This window comes from Electrophorus electricus, chromosome 14, assembly GCF_041902795.1.
Source record: "Electrophorus electricus isolate QZ-2024a chromosome 14, ASM4190279v1, whole genome shotgun sequence".
Taxonomy (NCBI): Eukaryota; Metazoa; Chordata; class Actinopteri; order Gymnotiformes; family Gymnotidae; genus Electrophorus; species Electrophorus electricus.
In genome coordinates this window covers 25,388,308-25,405,529 of record NC_137510.1, presented here as the reverse complement: position 1 = coordinate 25,405,529, position 17,222 = coordinate 25,388,308, and the positions used below count along the sequence as shown (strand labels likewise).

Sequence of the window (17,222 nt, the reverse complement as noted above, 5' to 3'; positions counted from 1 at the left end):
ATGACTAATGTGACCTGTATAAATAAATGGACGTGCTGCTTTAGTCAAGCTTGGGAAGCGTCGAGTCTGCCGCTGTGGACAGGTGAAAAACACTTTTCGTTTACACTTTTAAAAGGTAGCTGAGATAAGTTATTTCCCACAGATAAGCCTAGTGGCTGGAGGAGAGATTAAGGGGGCCACTAATAGCCTAATTCCCATAATAGTCCTGAGGGGATTCTGCGGGGATATCATTTCATATGTTTTCTGCACGTTCTGATTAATGCAGGATACAAGCAAGTGGGAGGAGACGCTTGGGGAAAAGGAGGGGTCAGAGAGAGAGAGGGGGGGGGGAGAGAGAGGGGGGGAGAGATCCTATCATTGGTCTTGTATCAAATGCTTAATATTCAATGACCTATCACCTAAAACAGCAGCGGGACTGTGAAAACAACAGTGGTCCATTCGACTGAGAGAAGGAAGGCTGGCAGTGCAAGCGTGCGGGGTGACTCGCTCTCTCCGCCCAGTAAACCTGCTGTCGGCGTGTCGGAAACTTGCACCCGTGCAGACGCATTTCGCGAGGACAACCATGCGAGCGCTCCTCGTGTCGTATGCAAATCCGCCCGCTGACGTAGGTGATCATGTGGGTTTTGGCGTAGATCCCCCTGCGATCGCCGATTTTTTTCGGCTGTTGTCTTTAGGATCCGGCAGAATCTTTGCAATTATAGTGGCCCTCCGCTCATCCCTCGCTGGGAAAAGTAAGCACGTTGGGGACAAAGCTGTGCGCACTGTCGCCCCGCAGTGTACCGTGCGCGGCGGACAGGTAAGAAGCCGCCGAATTAAATATTCACTCGACTGTAAAATTAGCAAACAAATCTAAAAGTTGTGACTATAGCGTGTGTGCGTGCTAACTTCTTCGCTAGGCGAACAATGCTGTGGTCCAAACTGTAACTCGGTGGCTATAATTTCTTAACTTATCCATTGAACTTTGTTTGTCCTAGCCATATTGTAGAAAGTGGGTACCTGAAAACATCATGCGGCTGCCCTGTTAAGATCGGTTTTAAATAGGCTCGTGTCGTGATTAAACGTCGGCAGATTTCATGCAGGAACTTGATGGTTTGATCAAAACCCTGAAAAGAGGGGACGTGCGCGTGAATATGCCTCCTACTTCGATGTCGAAATAACCAGCAAAATATGGCTACCAATGTCGACATGGCGTTACGTCGGCTCGAGTGATTGTATAGGTCCGTCATTTGACCATTAGCTACAAAAGCCCGACGTGCTGTGCACGCAGCGCTGCTGGCCGTGCTATTTCGCCGCTATGATTTATTCATGCATATGTGTGCACGGGTACGGGGCTAGAGCTCGCGGACCCCTGGAACGCTAGCCAGCCACTTTGATTTTGGGCTGGAGTCGCGTGATGTAGGCACTGGTGACGCCTGCTCCAAGCACTCTGCATGGCTCGCGCGTCAAGCCCCGCGCTACATTGCAGCACCGTGTTCGCGTCTGCGATAGTTCCCAAAACTGTCGCAACTGCCGCGCGAAATGGACAGTTGTGGCACTTGCAGACCTAACTTGGGCTCGAGTCTTGTTTCCTCCGGCGTATCGTAACCGACGCGTTATTCAGAAATCGACGTCTTTGAACCAGGTCGTGATATGAGGCACGATGCAACCTTTTAGGCATTCTCCCTGAAGTGAAACAAGTGTTTACAACTTAACTTCACCCTACAAATTGGATTGTGGTTAGGGGTGCTTTTGAAGTGTCTGATGGATTATTAATTTTTGATAGAACATTGCTAAACAACATTGTATTGGAGTTATATATAATGAGGAGCAGTTTACGTGCTCAAACCAGTGTCAGACACTACAACCTGAAGGGCTGCATCAGGATACAAGTTCTCTGAAATCCTCTGTGGGCAGACCTGACATTTGTCAGATATATGTTAAACTACCATCTCCCTGCCACCATTGCCCTGTAAACTGTGTTTTCCTACAGCGAAAGCTTGACCACTGATGGGTTGAAGCAGTACTGTGCAAATGGACTTCAGATTCCTGACCTTTAAAGCATCTTTAGCAAAATGCATCGTCATAGAATTTATGTGAAAAGTGCTGCCATGACATATATAGGCTTGGTGGCAGTAATATAATCAGTAAAACTCTCTAGACAATACAAACTCATTTAAGCTGCGTCTAATTAATCAAAGGGAGGTTTGAGCAACATTCGGATTATTGGAAGGCATGACTGGCGACTGTATTTTTGGTTATAGCCTTAAACTATGAATAGGGCTGATTTACAGATAAATTAGATATCACGAATGTCTTATAGTTAGGAAAGTTTTGTCCATTACGAACTTTTTAAAAAGATTTTATCAGCGATACAAAATCGAGACTTAAAGTATTTAGCCAACTACCAGACTAATAACTCAGGACCTCGATTCAGCTTCCAAGGCTGTGGCACAAAATCTTTTCTTGTGCCAGGTGACTGGCTGGATTCAAAATGGCTGCCTGCGTTCATACTCAAGGGCTGACGTCTTTGAGGAGGCGGTTGCTACTGCCTCTGCCTGGAGCTTGTGGCGTCGGTGACTAAGCCAGCAGAGTCGCTGATGTCATAGCCGTGGGCAGGGCTCCTTTCAAAGCTGTGTTTTCTCTGTCGGTGGTGGTCATGACTTCACTGCATGGAGAGCCTTTTTGTCAGGGTTTCTTGCCTCACACTGGGGCCACGCTATTTGTTCGTAATTCTCACAAAAAGCTATAAATTGCTTTGTTTTTGCGTTCATATCTTTTAATATAGTGGGTTGTTTCAGCTGTTTAGTTTTATTTTGGGAAATTAAACTCGTGCTGCCCTCTGACCTGTACATCATGAAAAGTAGTTCAGGTTATGCTTTCTCATTGTACCATATCATATTTTCCTTTAGTAATGGAAGTGCTGTGTTGGGTATAAATTGTATTTATTTATTTATGTATGTTGTGATGAAGGTGCACCACTTTAGCTATTGAATGCCACCTGTATTGCCAAGTTACTTTAACCATGAAATGATTGAATGGTTATCAAGTGTGTCCTAAGCATGGGAATATGAATTATTCCGGGGTGGAGGGTGGGGGGGCTAAAGATTGATATGAGTACCCGTGAAGTGTGTACACAGTAAAATAACAGCACTGGATTCCCTTTTGTAATGTTTGATGAGTTAAAGGAACACAGGCAATCTGACAATGCTCTTCAGTGCAGCTTCAATCTCTCCACGCAGATCGGAGTCCTTGGTACTCCTTCATCTTGTTCTGCTCACCTCGAAGCTGTTGGGTTACGCAGGCTGTTACCACAGCCTGACTTTTGTGGTCAGTGATGTTTTTGTGTGGATCTGGAGGAATGTTTTGGATCATTGTGGTTCCAGCAGATCCAACAGTGACCCAGTTTTAGCTTCCTGGCAGAGATGGCCACCTTTTACCCTAAGATATTCTGGAAAAGGATGACATCTCTGATGCTGTGTGTTCTAGCAAGTTTCCCAGAGCTTGTAGAAACAAAAAAGTACATTACAACATCACAAACCTCCCACTATACAGAGTATTAGGTTGTGTTCTGCTTGTATGTGGGTGAGACAACCTAAACTAAGCTATGTACAGTGTTCAGCAGCTAAATGTGTGCACTCTTCAGAATTTACTTCCTTTACTCACAGGAATGTGTGTAAAGTAGTTGAACACCATATTTTGATCTTATTCCCCCACCACTGTAATTTCTCAAAATAATCGCAAGTTTGAGCACCAGATTTCATACCACACATAGAAAGTCATTGTTTGAATATGGACTTGATTTCAGATCACTTTTGTTGGGTCTCCTGAACCCTCATTGCCAGTGTCACACTTATTATAGACACATACTGCTATATTCAAGTTTATCTTCACATCTTATTATTTTGACCTTTCATAGTGTTAAATATTTTTGATGTCATACCTTTTGAGACTTTTGGCAAAATCTTAACATCAGGTTAGTTGTTATGTTCAAACAAGTCCCTCTAGTAAAGACGCTGAACGTTGCACCCCGTCTCTAAATCTACATGGAAGAAGTGCTCCGTTGCCAAGTTGGATCATGTCTCTTCTTATTTTTGAGCAAATTAAAGTAAAACATGCTGATCACATATTTACAGCAGAGCCTGGTAGACTGCTGAGGAGCTGGTGAATTTTTAATTGTAGCTGTTACATGAATTATACCTGCTTTAACCTGGTTCACATAAAACAAAATTATATAGGAATCTTATGATATAAGTGAAAAAAAAAATTAACCTCTATTTTTATTTTTCATTACCTGGTGCTGTTATGCCAATGAGCAGCAGATGGGCATCTGATCTGAACTGAATTACTACAAGTAGGCTACATTTACTGTGTTGTTTGTGTGGGAATTTGTGTGGGAATGTTCACATACTGAATTACGCTCGAGCAGTTCACACTGTCTAAAAAGACATAGTAATTGTAAGGTGATTTTAATTTCAGGATATTAAAGCAGAGTTACTGTCTAAATGTTGTTCACAAAACCACTCTTTTCAAGTAAGCTATTGTCCCTCTTTTCTGTTCGTTTCCTGTCTTCTTGTCACGGCTTTTTGATTTAGTGGGCGCTCTACCGAAGGTGCCTGTCAATTGTTTTAGTAGCGTGTGAAGTGTGAGAGCTAGCTAGCTAGCAAGCTGTTGGTCCACTGAGATGAACTGTGCACTGACCAGAATGTGCTAATGACCTAGCTTATTATAATTGTGGCAGGAACTTGGCCCAGGCCACAAGTGTTAGGACAGATGGGCGGGTCCACGCTTCTCAAAAGCTTTGCAGCGTAATGGCCATCATATTTGTGTTTTTTGACACTCTCCAAAGTAGTACTTGCTCCATTAACAGCGTGCTGTGATGCTTTCGGGTGGCCCTTGGTCATTTTGAGGAACACCAGCAATAGGCGGTGGTTCCCAGCAGCGAGCACACAGCATCAGTGTGGCAGGACACCTCATGAGATTTACTCATCACACGATTTTTGTGTGGTGTCTGTGTTCATGTTAAATCGCGTCGGAGATGGACACGAGATGTTTCGGGTGACAGACTTGGTAGAAGGAGAACTCGGCGTGCCAGTGATGCAGTTTCTCGCGCAAGGCAACCAGATGCCAAAGCGTACATGACCATGTTTAATGGCTGCTGTGAGGTTCACTGCTTGACACGAACGTGAGTGATGTTCAGAACCTTCCCACTTTGTCCTGTCTGACCACAGCATCATGTTCTGCTCAGAGTTGCAAACAAATGGTAAATCCCACACAGGTTTATGTTTATTGTGTTGGTGGCCTTAAGTATGGGCTTTCTGTGTTCAATCTTTGCAGTCCTATGTGTACCACCATCATCTATCTTACGTTCATGGAGACAACAGACATCTATCTAGGTCTCTGAATCTAGGTCTCTTTGTAGTTAGAACACTGAATTTGTTTTGGGTTTTTTGTGTCGCATGTTCCTTTAACAGTAATAACTATAAAGTAGGTTAATATGTTTTGAGTTAACTTTTCTGGTCTCTGTCTTAGCTGATGGTAGTTGTATCGCATCAAAACATAGGTAACATCATTACGGACAGCCTTATATTATAGTGAAATGTGGGTTTGTTTTTCTGAAAACATTTTACAAAATTGATGACAATTATATGCTGACACTGATGGTGCTGTAGGTTTTGGTAAACACCACCCTGAGCACACAACACAAGCAAGCACCATCTTTTCAATGTTTGATTACCCTGCCATTTTATACCTCAGCTCTCACAACAAAATTTCATGTCAATCATGCATACCCAATACACAGAATATTACTGGAAATATTTTGCTTTTCATTCTGAGCCTCCTGGTGTTTATCAGGATCCTGTACTTATTTCATAGGATGATTTGCTAATTTGTACACAGTCCCAACAAATCTTGCTAATATTTAATTTTATTTGAGTCAGAAAATAATGATCTATGGTGCTATAATTAACTGACTTCAAGTTCTTGCATGAAAATGAGTCACTCACGTGTATCTCTGTGTAATTCTGTTACTGTATGCTTTATAAGAGAAATTAGATAAGCACACTTCATAAGACAATGCCAAACATTAGCCTGCATTTCTTTCCCCCCATGTTGCTGTAATCTGTGTGAGTGTCTGATGGCAAAAAATCCTTTTTGAAAAATATGCCCTGGCTGTACACAGTGCGAAGGAATATTAAGAATGCTAAAAGAGACTTGGATCTTGAAAGCTGGAAACCTCTTTAGGTGTGGAAATACCCTAAAATAACTCCATTACACAGTGGCATCACCTCTTAGTCAGAAGTTGTAAGTGAAGATCAGTGCAGTAAGAGTGCCAAGTGCCTGTTTTCAGTTCAGCGTTGAAGTTTTTAAAAAATTTCTTTACCTTCCTTGTGTCATTGATGTTTACTATTGATATCAACTTGTGGGTGAATTTCTCTGAATTTTACATCAGAAATCACATACCTTCAGATTTCTCCAAAACTAATGTCAGAGAATATCAACAATATCTTTTTTGTTTGTTTGTTTGTTTAAATGTAGGTACAGAAGGGGACTCAAAGGAACAGCAGTATTGCAGCAGGAGATTTTGGAGCCGTAGCACGTCACGGGCTCTGTCCCCAGGGGAGGAGCTCTCTGACTGGTGAGCTTCTTTGTGTGAGGTGTTAGTTGGACACCGTAGGGTCATAGTAAGAATTTAGAACCTTAATTTCAGGATTGTCAAATTTAATTTGGGCACTAGCCATTGTGGAGGGTTTCGTGTGTGAAAGTGTTGTGTGGCATACACTTCCCCCCGTGCATACTCACTCTACCCTAAGCAGGCACCAGGGAATTAAACAGCTATTCTATCCAAACCTGCATTCTACTGGAAACATTATACTGTTGCATCTGACTTGTTTCAGAGCTGTGGTTTGATCTTTCTATTTCAGTTAAAAGTTTTTCCCCCCACCAGAGCTCTACATTAACTCTACATTAACTCTAGATTAACTCTACATTGACTCTGCATTGACTCTGCATTGATTCTGCATTGATTCTGCATTGACTCTGCATTGACTCTGTGTTAACTCTGCGTTTACCCTACGTTAACTCTACATTAACCTACTCACAGGAGTGCCTGCTTTCTACCCAGATTTTCTACTGGCGGGAACCTTCTAACATTTTAGATATCATTGTTATTACACTTTCATGAGTTAATAATTAGCTGTCCTAGCTAGATCAAATGTATTTTGTTAGTTAATTTGGCCTGGTGTTTGTCAAATCTGCTGACACATCCAGAATTGTCCAGTTAGTTAATTAAAGTATATAAAGAAGTATTATAAGATAATTAATGTACATAAAGAAGTAATAAAGGACAATTTCGTCTATATGCGCACACACACACACACACATATATATATATATATATATATATATATATATATATATATATATATATATATATAAAATATGGATGTATGTGTGTATATGTTACTTTTTGAAATATTAAATCATTTAATATAAAGTTTGCTATTTGGGTTTCTTCCTGGACCTTTGACAACCTTCTGAGTCAATTTCCTGTATGAAAGACAGAATCTGGTTGGTTAGTGTTGATTCCAATATCATGTGCTCATGTTGTTGTTGTGTTTTCATTACATCAAATAAACTTTCAGTGAATGTAACACTGAATTAAGATTAAAATGTGATGGATCTGACGTTTTTTAGTGAATCTTGCCGTCTGGTGGAAGAAAACATGTAGTGAAGTGTAAAGGATGAAGTAGTCCACTAATGTAGTGTCTCGGTACATTGTTGTGTACGCTGTGAAGTTGTGTAGGTTCTTTGCAGGTTCTTTATGTGCATGCTCTTCTCATTTGTGTGTCAGAAGCCTGGAGAAGAGTCGTGATGTACCTCCTGTTAGCACTTGGTCCCCTAAGGAGGGTTTAGAACTTCAAACTAAATGTCCATTGCAGAGTACTAGTATTGCTTTTCTTTATAGCCTCAGGTGTAGATTTTTGCAAGGGCAGTGTAACAGGTTTGTGGGATCCATATGATTCAAGCTGTTGGATGTTGTGACTCAACCTCACAGTTGGATGTCGGCGGTGCTTTCACAGAGCTCTCTGCTGTTTTTCAAAGCATTGGTGGGCGTGCTCCAGGCAGAGCTGATGTACATGTCTGGATCTGCAGTGCAGACTAAGTGAGGAGTGAGGTCATCATTGTGAGCGCTAACTCCAAAAGTGCAGCCATGCCAAACCATGCTAGACCCCTGTAATGTGTTTCCTGGTAAATACTAACCGATCCGAACACGATTCGGGTCCCTGGTGTTTGTGCATAGGCTCCTGGTTCGTGCAAGAGAGGTCTCAGATGCTGACCCTTTCTGAGATCTTGCCATGGGTAGAAAACAAAAGGTGTGTGTCTTGGGTCACATGATGGGACTTGGATTTTAACTGTTGTCAGTGTGTTGTTTCATAAATGTACCGAAGCCGGAATGGGGGGAAGCACTAAAACATGACTCTGATCTTTTGATCCTCACCATGACGCTGTGCCAGTATTTCATAACTGGGATGGCAGCCATAGAAGTCATGGCTGGTGACACAGATTTAGTTTCTGCTGGAAATGCCATATGGGGCCACAGGCTCCGTCTTACACATGGCTGGAGCAAACACACATCCCCAAGTTCTTATTTCTTCAGCAAAATTCCCTGTACTAAGAATTTGCTAGGGATCTGTGTTCCACCATTGAACTTGAGTGTCCTCTTAAGCCAACGTTCTGATGTAGTAGTGGTGAGAAACGCAACAACTAGCAGTATTAGATCATACCGCTGAGGCCTAGTAAGTATATGCAAAGTATGTGCATAAATGTGTGTGTGTGTGTAGGTTTTATTGCCTTACTCTAAAGTTCAGGAAAATGTGTTAGGAATTAACTGTAACCAGTGCATGTCTGGTTTGCAATTTAATATCCTAATTGTGCCTCATTACAAATATGAATTATCCCCAAATGTACATATCAGAATATACTTATCAGTATTTAATACACTGCTAAAAATGTGAATTAAAGAGTAAATGGATAATGGCTTTAATTCATGGATGAGGTCTGTGTAGACTGTTCATTAGGACAAACTCTTCGAACAAGGCATGACCTGTCTGTTGGCTTAAGGACTTTTAAAGCTGCTGTACCACTTAAAATATTAATCACCTCTGACGAGCTGACGTGAGTTCAGCAAAGGCGAGACTAGGGCTATGGAGTTTACAGAAAAAAGTAATTATGTTATAAATAATATCAAAGTTTATTAATCAGACCTTGATGTTACCTAGGCTTTGATAATTAAGCTAATAATTATTGATAAATGCATGTACTGGAAAGATGGTGTTTTTATAGCTATTATGCATATCATGCTATTATTAATCTTGATGCATAATAATAACTTCACAATAGGTTATGGTGTATATAATTTTTAATGGGGAATTCTTTTCTTTTGTTAAAAATGCATCTATTCATAATTTTGTCCAGAGTTGTTTTTAGACAATGATTCATGTGCATCAAGTTATATCATTGTTATTATGGAGCTGTCCAGTGGTCATGGCAGTATTTACAGATAATAGGAATAAGTAGTTGCTATATAGAACACATCAGTAGTTGCTATACAGAACATATCAGTAGTTATATAGAACACATCAGTAGTATAGCAGTAGTTGCTATATAGTACATATCAGTAGTATATCAGTAGTTATGTAGAACACATCAGTAGTATATCAGTAGTTGCTATATGGAACACATCAGTAGTTGTAATATAGAACATATCAGTAGTATATCTGTAGTTATATAGAACATCAGTAGTTGCTATATAGAACACATCAGTAGTATAGCAGTAGTTGCTATATAGAACACATCAGTAGTATAGCAGTAGTTGTTATATAGTACATATCAGTAGTTGCTATATAGAACACATCAGTAGTATATCACTAGTTGCTATATAGAACAATGTGAATAGCTTTAGTCACGTTTGCTCTGTGTGGATTTCCACCCGAAAGGATTGGGTTGGCCAAAAATAGGAATGCGGAATGTTCCTCATCTGGATCTGTTGAGAAAATCCCTCCCACCTGCTGCTAGGCCGTTTCCATGGTAACTCATGAGTTCAGATTTTTCTAGCCTCGTCCCCAGGTACCCCCAAAAACTGAAGTAACCCGGGGAGACATGTTTTGTTTTTGTTGTTTTGTTTTTGTATCCTTTTCATTTTGTGAAAGATACGACATGTGAAAGAGTAACTACATACACAAAGATGGGCTTTTTTAAGCCTGTAGTTGATTACTCAGAGAAGGGTTTTGTTTCCTTAACACTTATCCGTTTACATTGTAAAGTTCTGTAAACAATTGTGTATTTTACATGCCGCATTTTTGGAATTGTTGGGCTTGTTGTGTGTGTCCTTGAAATGTCAGTTGTATTGTTTCGAGTAGCCCCCACTGAGAGACTCCACGTGTGTGTGTGTCACCATGCGGCACCGCGATGTACTTCCCATCGCACAAACATCCAGCCTGCGATCTGAATACGAGAGTCGGTCGTTTGAGACGACTGTTCCCGGCCCTTCCCGCCTGCGTTGTGGGAGCACTGCGACCGGAACAAGTTTCCGTGCAGCGCTGCTCACTTCCTAGGCCCCATTTGATGAGATTTAAATTAATTCTGCTGTGATCCCAAATTCCTCCCCTCCAACCCCACCCCCTCCACCCGCTGGCCCCCTCCGCACAGAGTGGTATTAACACGGCTCGGTCTCCACCCCCTCGCACAGCAGCTCTGCAGTAACATCCTCCCATGGACGGATGCGGCTCAGCCGGTGGGAAAAGCGCACGATGGCCCTCTCCTTCCCTCTACCTCTTCCTGTCAACTCTGCGTAGCACATGCCTCAGTCCCACTCATGTAAACATGTGTGGGATATGGCTGTTAAGAGATAGGAACCCAAGCACACAAGCTGTGATTGTAATTGTAATCTAGTACAGGGAGGCTGGTTTGCTTGTTTCATTTGAAGCTGCCTGGTCTCGTGCAGCTGACGATTTGGATTTGAACTAACCAGTGTGTCGTGCGAGCGCTTTGATGCTAAATCAGGCGACGATGAACAGCGCACGCGCCCGCCCGTGTGCGCTTAACACTTTGCTTCTGGATCATTTTGGGTGCATTCGCTTCTGGGTCGTTTGTTGAGACACAATCATGGTTTACATACATGGTCTATTTTATTTAGTAAATTTGTCCAAACAAAATTTGTTTTTTGTTCGAAGTTGATTTAGGGGGAGGAATAGAAAAAATCCTAAACATATTATATTTAATTATATTATATTTTAATTGTATTCCTAACAGCTGTAATTGTTAAAAAGGTTAATAGAACTAGTGCTGGAAAAATACTGCAATTAGTTATTTTCTTAATAAAATGAATACAATAATAGACGAATGCTTATAAATAGCGTGGGATTCAATGCTAAATTTCTTAACCATTGCTTGATATTTTGCAAAAACTTTGGTTAAGGTTTATATAAAGCAAGCATGGCATTACTGTGGCTTTGGCTCCTATATCTAGAGACAGTGGCTGTGTACTTTTTATGATCTACTCTAACTAGACCTTAATTGACTTTCACCCCCCCCCCCCAATCTTATTTAAGAAGTTACAGTATGAACCAACCCCTTACTAGGGATCATTCCCAACTCTAAAGCTTTCACTTACTTTCCTTTTTTTGCTTCTTCTTTTGCCTGTAGCACAATTTCAAACAACAAACAAACCAAGAAAGCCCTGGTAACTTTAACCCTCGGTTGCGCCTGGCTGGTACTCCCGAAGTGAGCTGAGATACGAGATGACTGTGACCTCATGCATTTTTCATCAGTCTCTGCTGTACTGTGATCCAGTGAGGTCACTACAAGCCTGAGGAAAGGAGGAGGATGGTGACCACCACACAAACCTGGCATGGACCCTTTGCCCCAGCTCTGCCAGTGACCTCTCGTTCCCCTCTAATTAAAGTCGGCAAGGACCCTTTTAATCTGCAGCTGCAAAGTAGCACAAGCATATTTCAATGCAGTTGCTATAACTACAGCATGAAAATGAGGCTTACATACATTTTTAATGAAGTCCTGCTCGGACTATGACGGGGCAGACCCGGTATGGATCGAGAACAACTCGGCAGTCCATTCCAGAACGGTTTGGTGCCGGTAGTGTGAACTTCAGAATCCGTGCTCATGTTTGGATTTATGACCTGACTCTGTAGTGCTTGTTGGGTTTTTGTTTGTTTGTTTGTTTGTTTTTTTGGGGTTTTTTTTTACACTGCAGTTTCCCATCCCTTCGTGTGATTCTTTGTACAACTATAAAGTAGTTTACCACATCTTCAATTTAGACAACCAGAGGCTCAGATATCTCCCAGTTAAAGGTATTCCTAGAACGCCCCCATAATTCATAGTGAGCTTCCTGATGGTGAACTACTGAACGATTCCTTCCAGATGGTGAACTATGGAACAATGTGACTGAAGTTTCAGTAAATGCCAAGTGCCTCGTATATTTCATTAGAATCTAACTGCATTTTAGACTGTTACTTTAAACAGTCTAGTACCAAAACACATTTTATGCATCTGGGTTGCTGTTCAGTGTGAAAGCATTGTAGACTCTTTTTCCCTTTCAAACTTCTTAGGATGTTTTTAGTTGAACTAAATGAACTAATCAGAATATGCATTTTAAAATGTACTCTTCTTTGTAAAGTAAACAAAAATAAAATCCAAAATCCAGCAACTTCACAAAATCCAAAGTCCCTTTAAATCAATGTTCATTTTCTTTGTTATAAACAGTGTTTGGCCCTATTATTTATTTTTTCCATGTTTGCCCCCCATGGTTTTGAAAAGGTGAGAATGCAGTTTCGTTTATCGCTGCCTCCAGATCTGAGACCTGGGTTTTATTTATAAAGGTCAAGTGTGTATGTGGACATTTTAGGATATTTTTATATGCATCCCTATCCCCCCATGACTGTTCTGTTTAACACTACAACAGTTTTGTCTAAAGTGACATCCCAGTAGGGAGAATTTGCCTATGTTGTATAAATGAACATTTCAGAAAGAGGGTAGCATGTGGCATTGCTTACAAAGATGTGGTAACTGGCTTCACATGTGACAGACCCTGCTTAAGTGGCTTTTGTGTAGTAGGTGGATTGTGACGTTTTGGAAGAAAACAGATTAATTTACAAGAATCTAAAATTATTGCAGTGATACCTCCTAGCCATTTTGAACTGCTGGCAATAGACTTAATGTTGTGTACTGTAGTGTGTTTATATAAAATGAATTTTTCTTTTTTCTTTATTTAGATTGTGTGGCCTGGGATGAAGTCTCATGAAGTCACTCATTGCAGCTGACATTAAAAGTCAGCAGGAATATTCACGTTGGGTTCTTTCTCAGACAGAGATCCAACCAACCTTCACCAACTGTCCCTCGTCAAGGTTGCACTGTTGCAGTCCCCGACAAGGTCATGGCTAGCCGCAGAAAGTCCACAACTCCCTGTATGATCAGGCCAAATGACCTGGTAGAACAGGATGACATGGACGTCTGTCTGGACAGCACGTTGGAGAATGGAGCCTCACATGTGCCTGCTAGTGAGAACTGGACTGACAAAAAGAATCTTGTAAGCACTACACGAGAGACTATTGAGCCAGACAAGCCTGAGGCAGACGCTCGGCCACAGAAAAAGGTACAGGGAGGCTATGAATGCAAATACTGTACTTTCTCAACTCAGAACCTTAACGAGTTTAAAGAACACGTGGATTCCAACCATCCTAATGTTATTCTCAACCCTTTGTACCTATGTGCCGTCTGCAACTTCAACACAAAAAAGTTTGACACGTTGACGGAACACAATGAGAAATGCCATCCTGGCGAGAGCAATTTCAAATTCAAGAGGATCAAACTCAACAGTCAGACCATCTTGGAGCAGACAATTGAGGGTTCCAACTGTGCAGTCATTTATGATGCAACCAGTCCCCAGACTGGAGAAGACCTCTCTACCTTTCCTCTGAGCAAACCCATAGCAGTGAAGATAGGTAAGCCAAAAACCGAGAGCAAACGTCCGCTTATAGATAGTCAGATGGATAAGCTCACTACAGAGTTACCCAAAAAACAGATCACTGCAGTAAATGTGAATGGAACAGTGATAATCCCAGATGCAACACTAAAGGATGGTCTCTCTCACATAATGCCAGCACTGCAACGTCCACCTAACTACAATTTAGTACCAAAAATCGCTGTCCCTCTGAACACCTCAAAATACAACGCATCCCTGGATGGAAACCTGACGCTCATCACTTCCTTCAATAAATTCCCGTACCCAACCCAAGCTGAGCTCTCATGGCTTACTGCAGCTTCTAAACACCCAGAAGAACAAATCAAAGTCTGGTTCACGACCCAAAGGCTAAAACAAGGCATTAGCTGGTCTCCAGAGGAGGTTGAAGAGGCACGCAAGAAAATGTTTAATGGAACAATTCAGCCTGTACAACAAGCATTTACTGTCTTACCTGCCCAGTTAACCCAGTCTCCAAAAACCACACAATCTCTTATTCAGACCGTACCTTGCCATGTGCTTGGACAGTCCGGTTTGGTGTTGACGCCAGTTGCCAATGGCTCAGCTGCGACTTGTGCTCCCCTTGCACTAACAGTTGCAAGTCAAGCAGCACAGGCTGTTAAGCGTCCCCTCACAGCTTCTGTGGTTGCACCTGAAGTGAAAAGACCCTCAATAATCCAGACGGTTCAGACTACTTCGAAATCTGCTTCCCCTACACCAAGTCTTGCTTCAGACTGCAAAAAGACTCCAGATCAGATCAAAGAACTGATGGCCAGCTATACCCAATGCCAGTTTCCTGATGACGAAGAAGTGTATCGTCTTATTGAGATGACTGGTCTTTCTTGGGGAGAGATCAAAAAATGGTTCAGTGATCAGCGTCACGGAAACCATAAAGCAGTGCAGTCACTGAAGGCTGACCTTCCACTGAAGGAAAGCCAGCCGCAGAAACCTGTGGCAACGCAGTTTCCACTTCTGGAAAGAGTGAAGGGTAAATCCTCTGAGCAAATGAAGATGTTGGAGGAGTGTTTCCAGAAGACAAGCTTTCCCACACAGGCTGAGATTGAATGCCTTGCGGCTGACACTAGACTGTCCAAAACAGAAATTGAGGGCTGGTTTACGGAGCGGCGCGCTCTGCGAGATAACCTTGAACAAGCCCTGCTCAACTCTATGGGCTCCAAAAGGTTGGACAGAGTAGCTCTGAATGGTGTTCATGAGCAGGAAGCTCGAGCCAGAACCTCTCCCCTTCCCCTTCTAACATCTTCTGTGGGTCCTGAAATCGACAGCAAGTCACTTGGTCTTCTTAAGGAGGTTTTTTCACAGACTCAGTGGCCATCGCCAGAGGAATACAACCAACTGGAACTTGAGACAGGCCTGGCTCGCACAGAACTTGTCCGCTGGTTTAAGGACAACCGATCAGCCCTGAAGAACGGAACCTTGGAATGGATGGAGCAGTTCCAGAATATGAGTAACAAAAAGCACAATGGGAAGAACAGCTCACTGACCACAGAACCAGCCCAGAGTGTCCTACAGCGACACTTCCAGGAGGCAAATGTCCTGAAAGGAGAGGATGTTGAGAAGCTTGCAGAGCGATCGAAACTCACCAACCAGGATATAGTAAACTGGTTTACCAGTAAGCTGGGTCACACCATGCCAGACATCAGCAAGGGCAAGGACCAACATGAGCAAGGGAGTGCGGACAATGGGAGATGGGTTAAGGTTTCCATGGCAGCTGACAATGAAAGAAAGGATTCTGAGACACAGAGAGTGGGCTCAGACCTTGAAATACTGTCAGCAGAACACATAGGAACAGGATGAAATGAGAAACGTAGGCATCACTTTGAGTTTTAGTTGTTTTTAGTGAGTTTTTTAAATAAAAACTTTTTTTTTAAGGTTCCCACCATTTTATAAATCCAAAATTCGTTTTTTAAGGTTCCTAACATTCTTTCAAAATCAGTACCCCATTTGATATGTATTGGTTTAGCATTATGGTAACAGTCACAGTAAACTGTAAAATGGTGAGTGAAAGCTTTCATTGTACATTTTGCTGATTTAGTGTTAAGCCACCTGGAATGTTGACATTAAAATCTTCTCCTAGAGAGTACTCACAGCCAAATATTTTTGGAGATGCGATCTGATGTTAATTCCATATTTTATTTACCATTCTCCACTTTCAGCCATTGTCAAATTAATGATCGAGTTTTGTGTAGCCTAAAACTTGCTTTTTGTTGATTTTGTTTTTGTTTTTTTGCAGGACTAAACATAGGCTGCTACGACTAACCCCAAAGGGGGAACAAGAAACTAGTTGCATTGACATACTTGGAACCAATGATCTCACACCTGGACTCTGACATCATCAGAGAAAAGGAGGACTAGAAGTGTGAAGCACTGGCCAGGGACTGACCATGGAGTGCCAAAGTCAGACTGCTATGTTACTACTTGGGGATTTTGGGGGTTTTTGTTTTTTGTTTTGTTTTTTAGAAAAAGGGCCCTTTGTAAATATATTTTCAACAGATTTGTAAAATTTTCTGAGGATGAGAGTTTTGTTACATTTATAATAATGTAGGTGTCCCCAAGCCATTTTGCTTAACCCTTACAATGGAATGATGTTTTGTTTTGGTTTTTTTGTGTTTTTTGTGTTTTTTTTTGGTTTTTTTTTTGTTTTTTTTTTGTGAAAGGGCAGTAAACCGATTCACCTGCTGAAAAACATGGTCACGATAGCACTTAATATTTCAAATGGACAAAGTGGTGCTCTTTTGAAAACCATCTCATTCCTGAAACGAGGTGAAATTACGAACTTTCCTTTGGACCATAGAAGCATTACCTGCAGTTTCCCACTGTACCTTCCCACCAAGGGGGATAGATGTAACTGAAATCAGTGCAGTGATGCAAAAAAAAGAAAAAAAAAGTGTTTATTTGTGGTTCATTTTTGCAATACTACTACGACAGCAGAATCGTGCTGGCTGGCTCTTTCTGGTATTCAAGGTATAAGTTCCATTTCAGTGTCAGCTGTGGCTTGCTTTCAGATGGCTCCGTGTATTCTGTTCCTCTCTTGCCACTGCTCTAGTGTCATGTTCAGACATGTATGAGGAATACTGTATTGCTATCAAGAACCGTGCTTGCTCTTTCAAAAAGTCTGCTGTAACTCAATAAAAAAAAGAAAAGAAATACACCACCTATCAAAAGGCTGTTCACAAGCTTTGGGCATTTC

At 41.7% G+C, this 17,222-nt stretch overlaps 1 protein-coding gene across 3 annotated transcripts; it reads left to right on the top strand.

The window, feature by feature from the left end:
* Window positions 1-425: 425 nt before the first annotated feature.
* On the top strand, window positions 426-17,175 carry zhx2a (zinc fingers and homeoboxes 2a). 3 transcript variants are annotated; one of them, XM_081695729.1, is made up of 4 exons: window positions 426-604; window positions 6,517-6,616; window positions 13,269-15,839; window positions 16,266-17,175. In XM_081695729.1, the coding sequence occupies exon 3, from the start codon at window positions 13,430-13,432 to the stop codon at window positions 15,827-15,829; it is 2,400 nt and encodes a 799-aa protein (XP_081551855.1). In that variant the 5' UTR covers window positions 426-604; window positions 6,517-6,616; window positions 13,269-13,429; the 3' UTR covers window positions 15,830-15,839; window positions 16,266-17,175. The 3 variants fall into 3 exon arrangements, with proteins under 3 accessions (XP_081551855.1, XP_026863012.3, XP_081551856.1); XM_027007211.3 differs by having other exon boundaries at window positions 426-796; XM_081695730.1 differs by lacking the exon at window positions 6,517-6,616 and having other exon boundaries at window positions 426-796.
* Window positions 17,176-17,222: the final 47 nt, after the last annotated feature.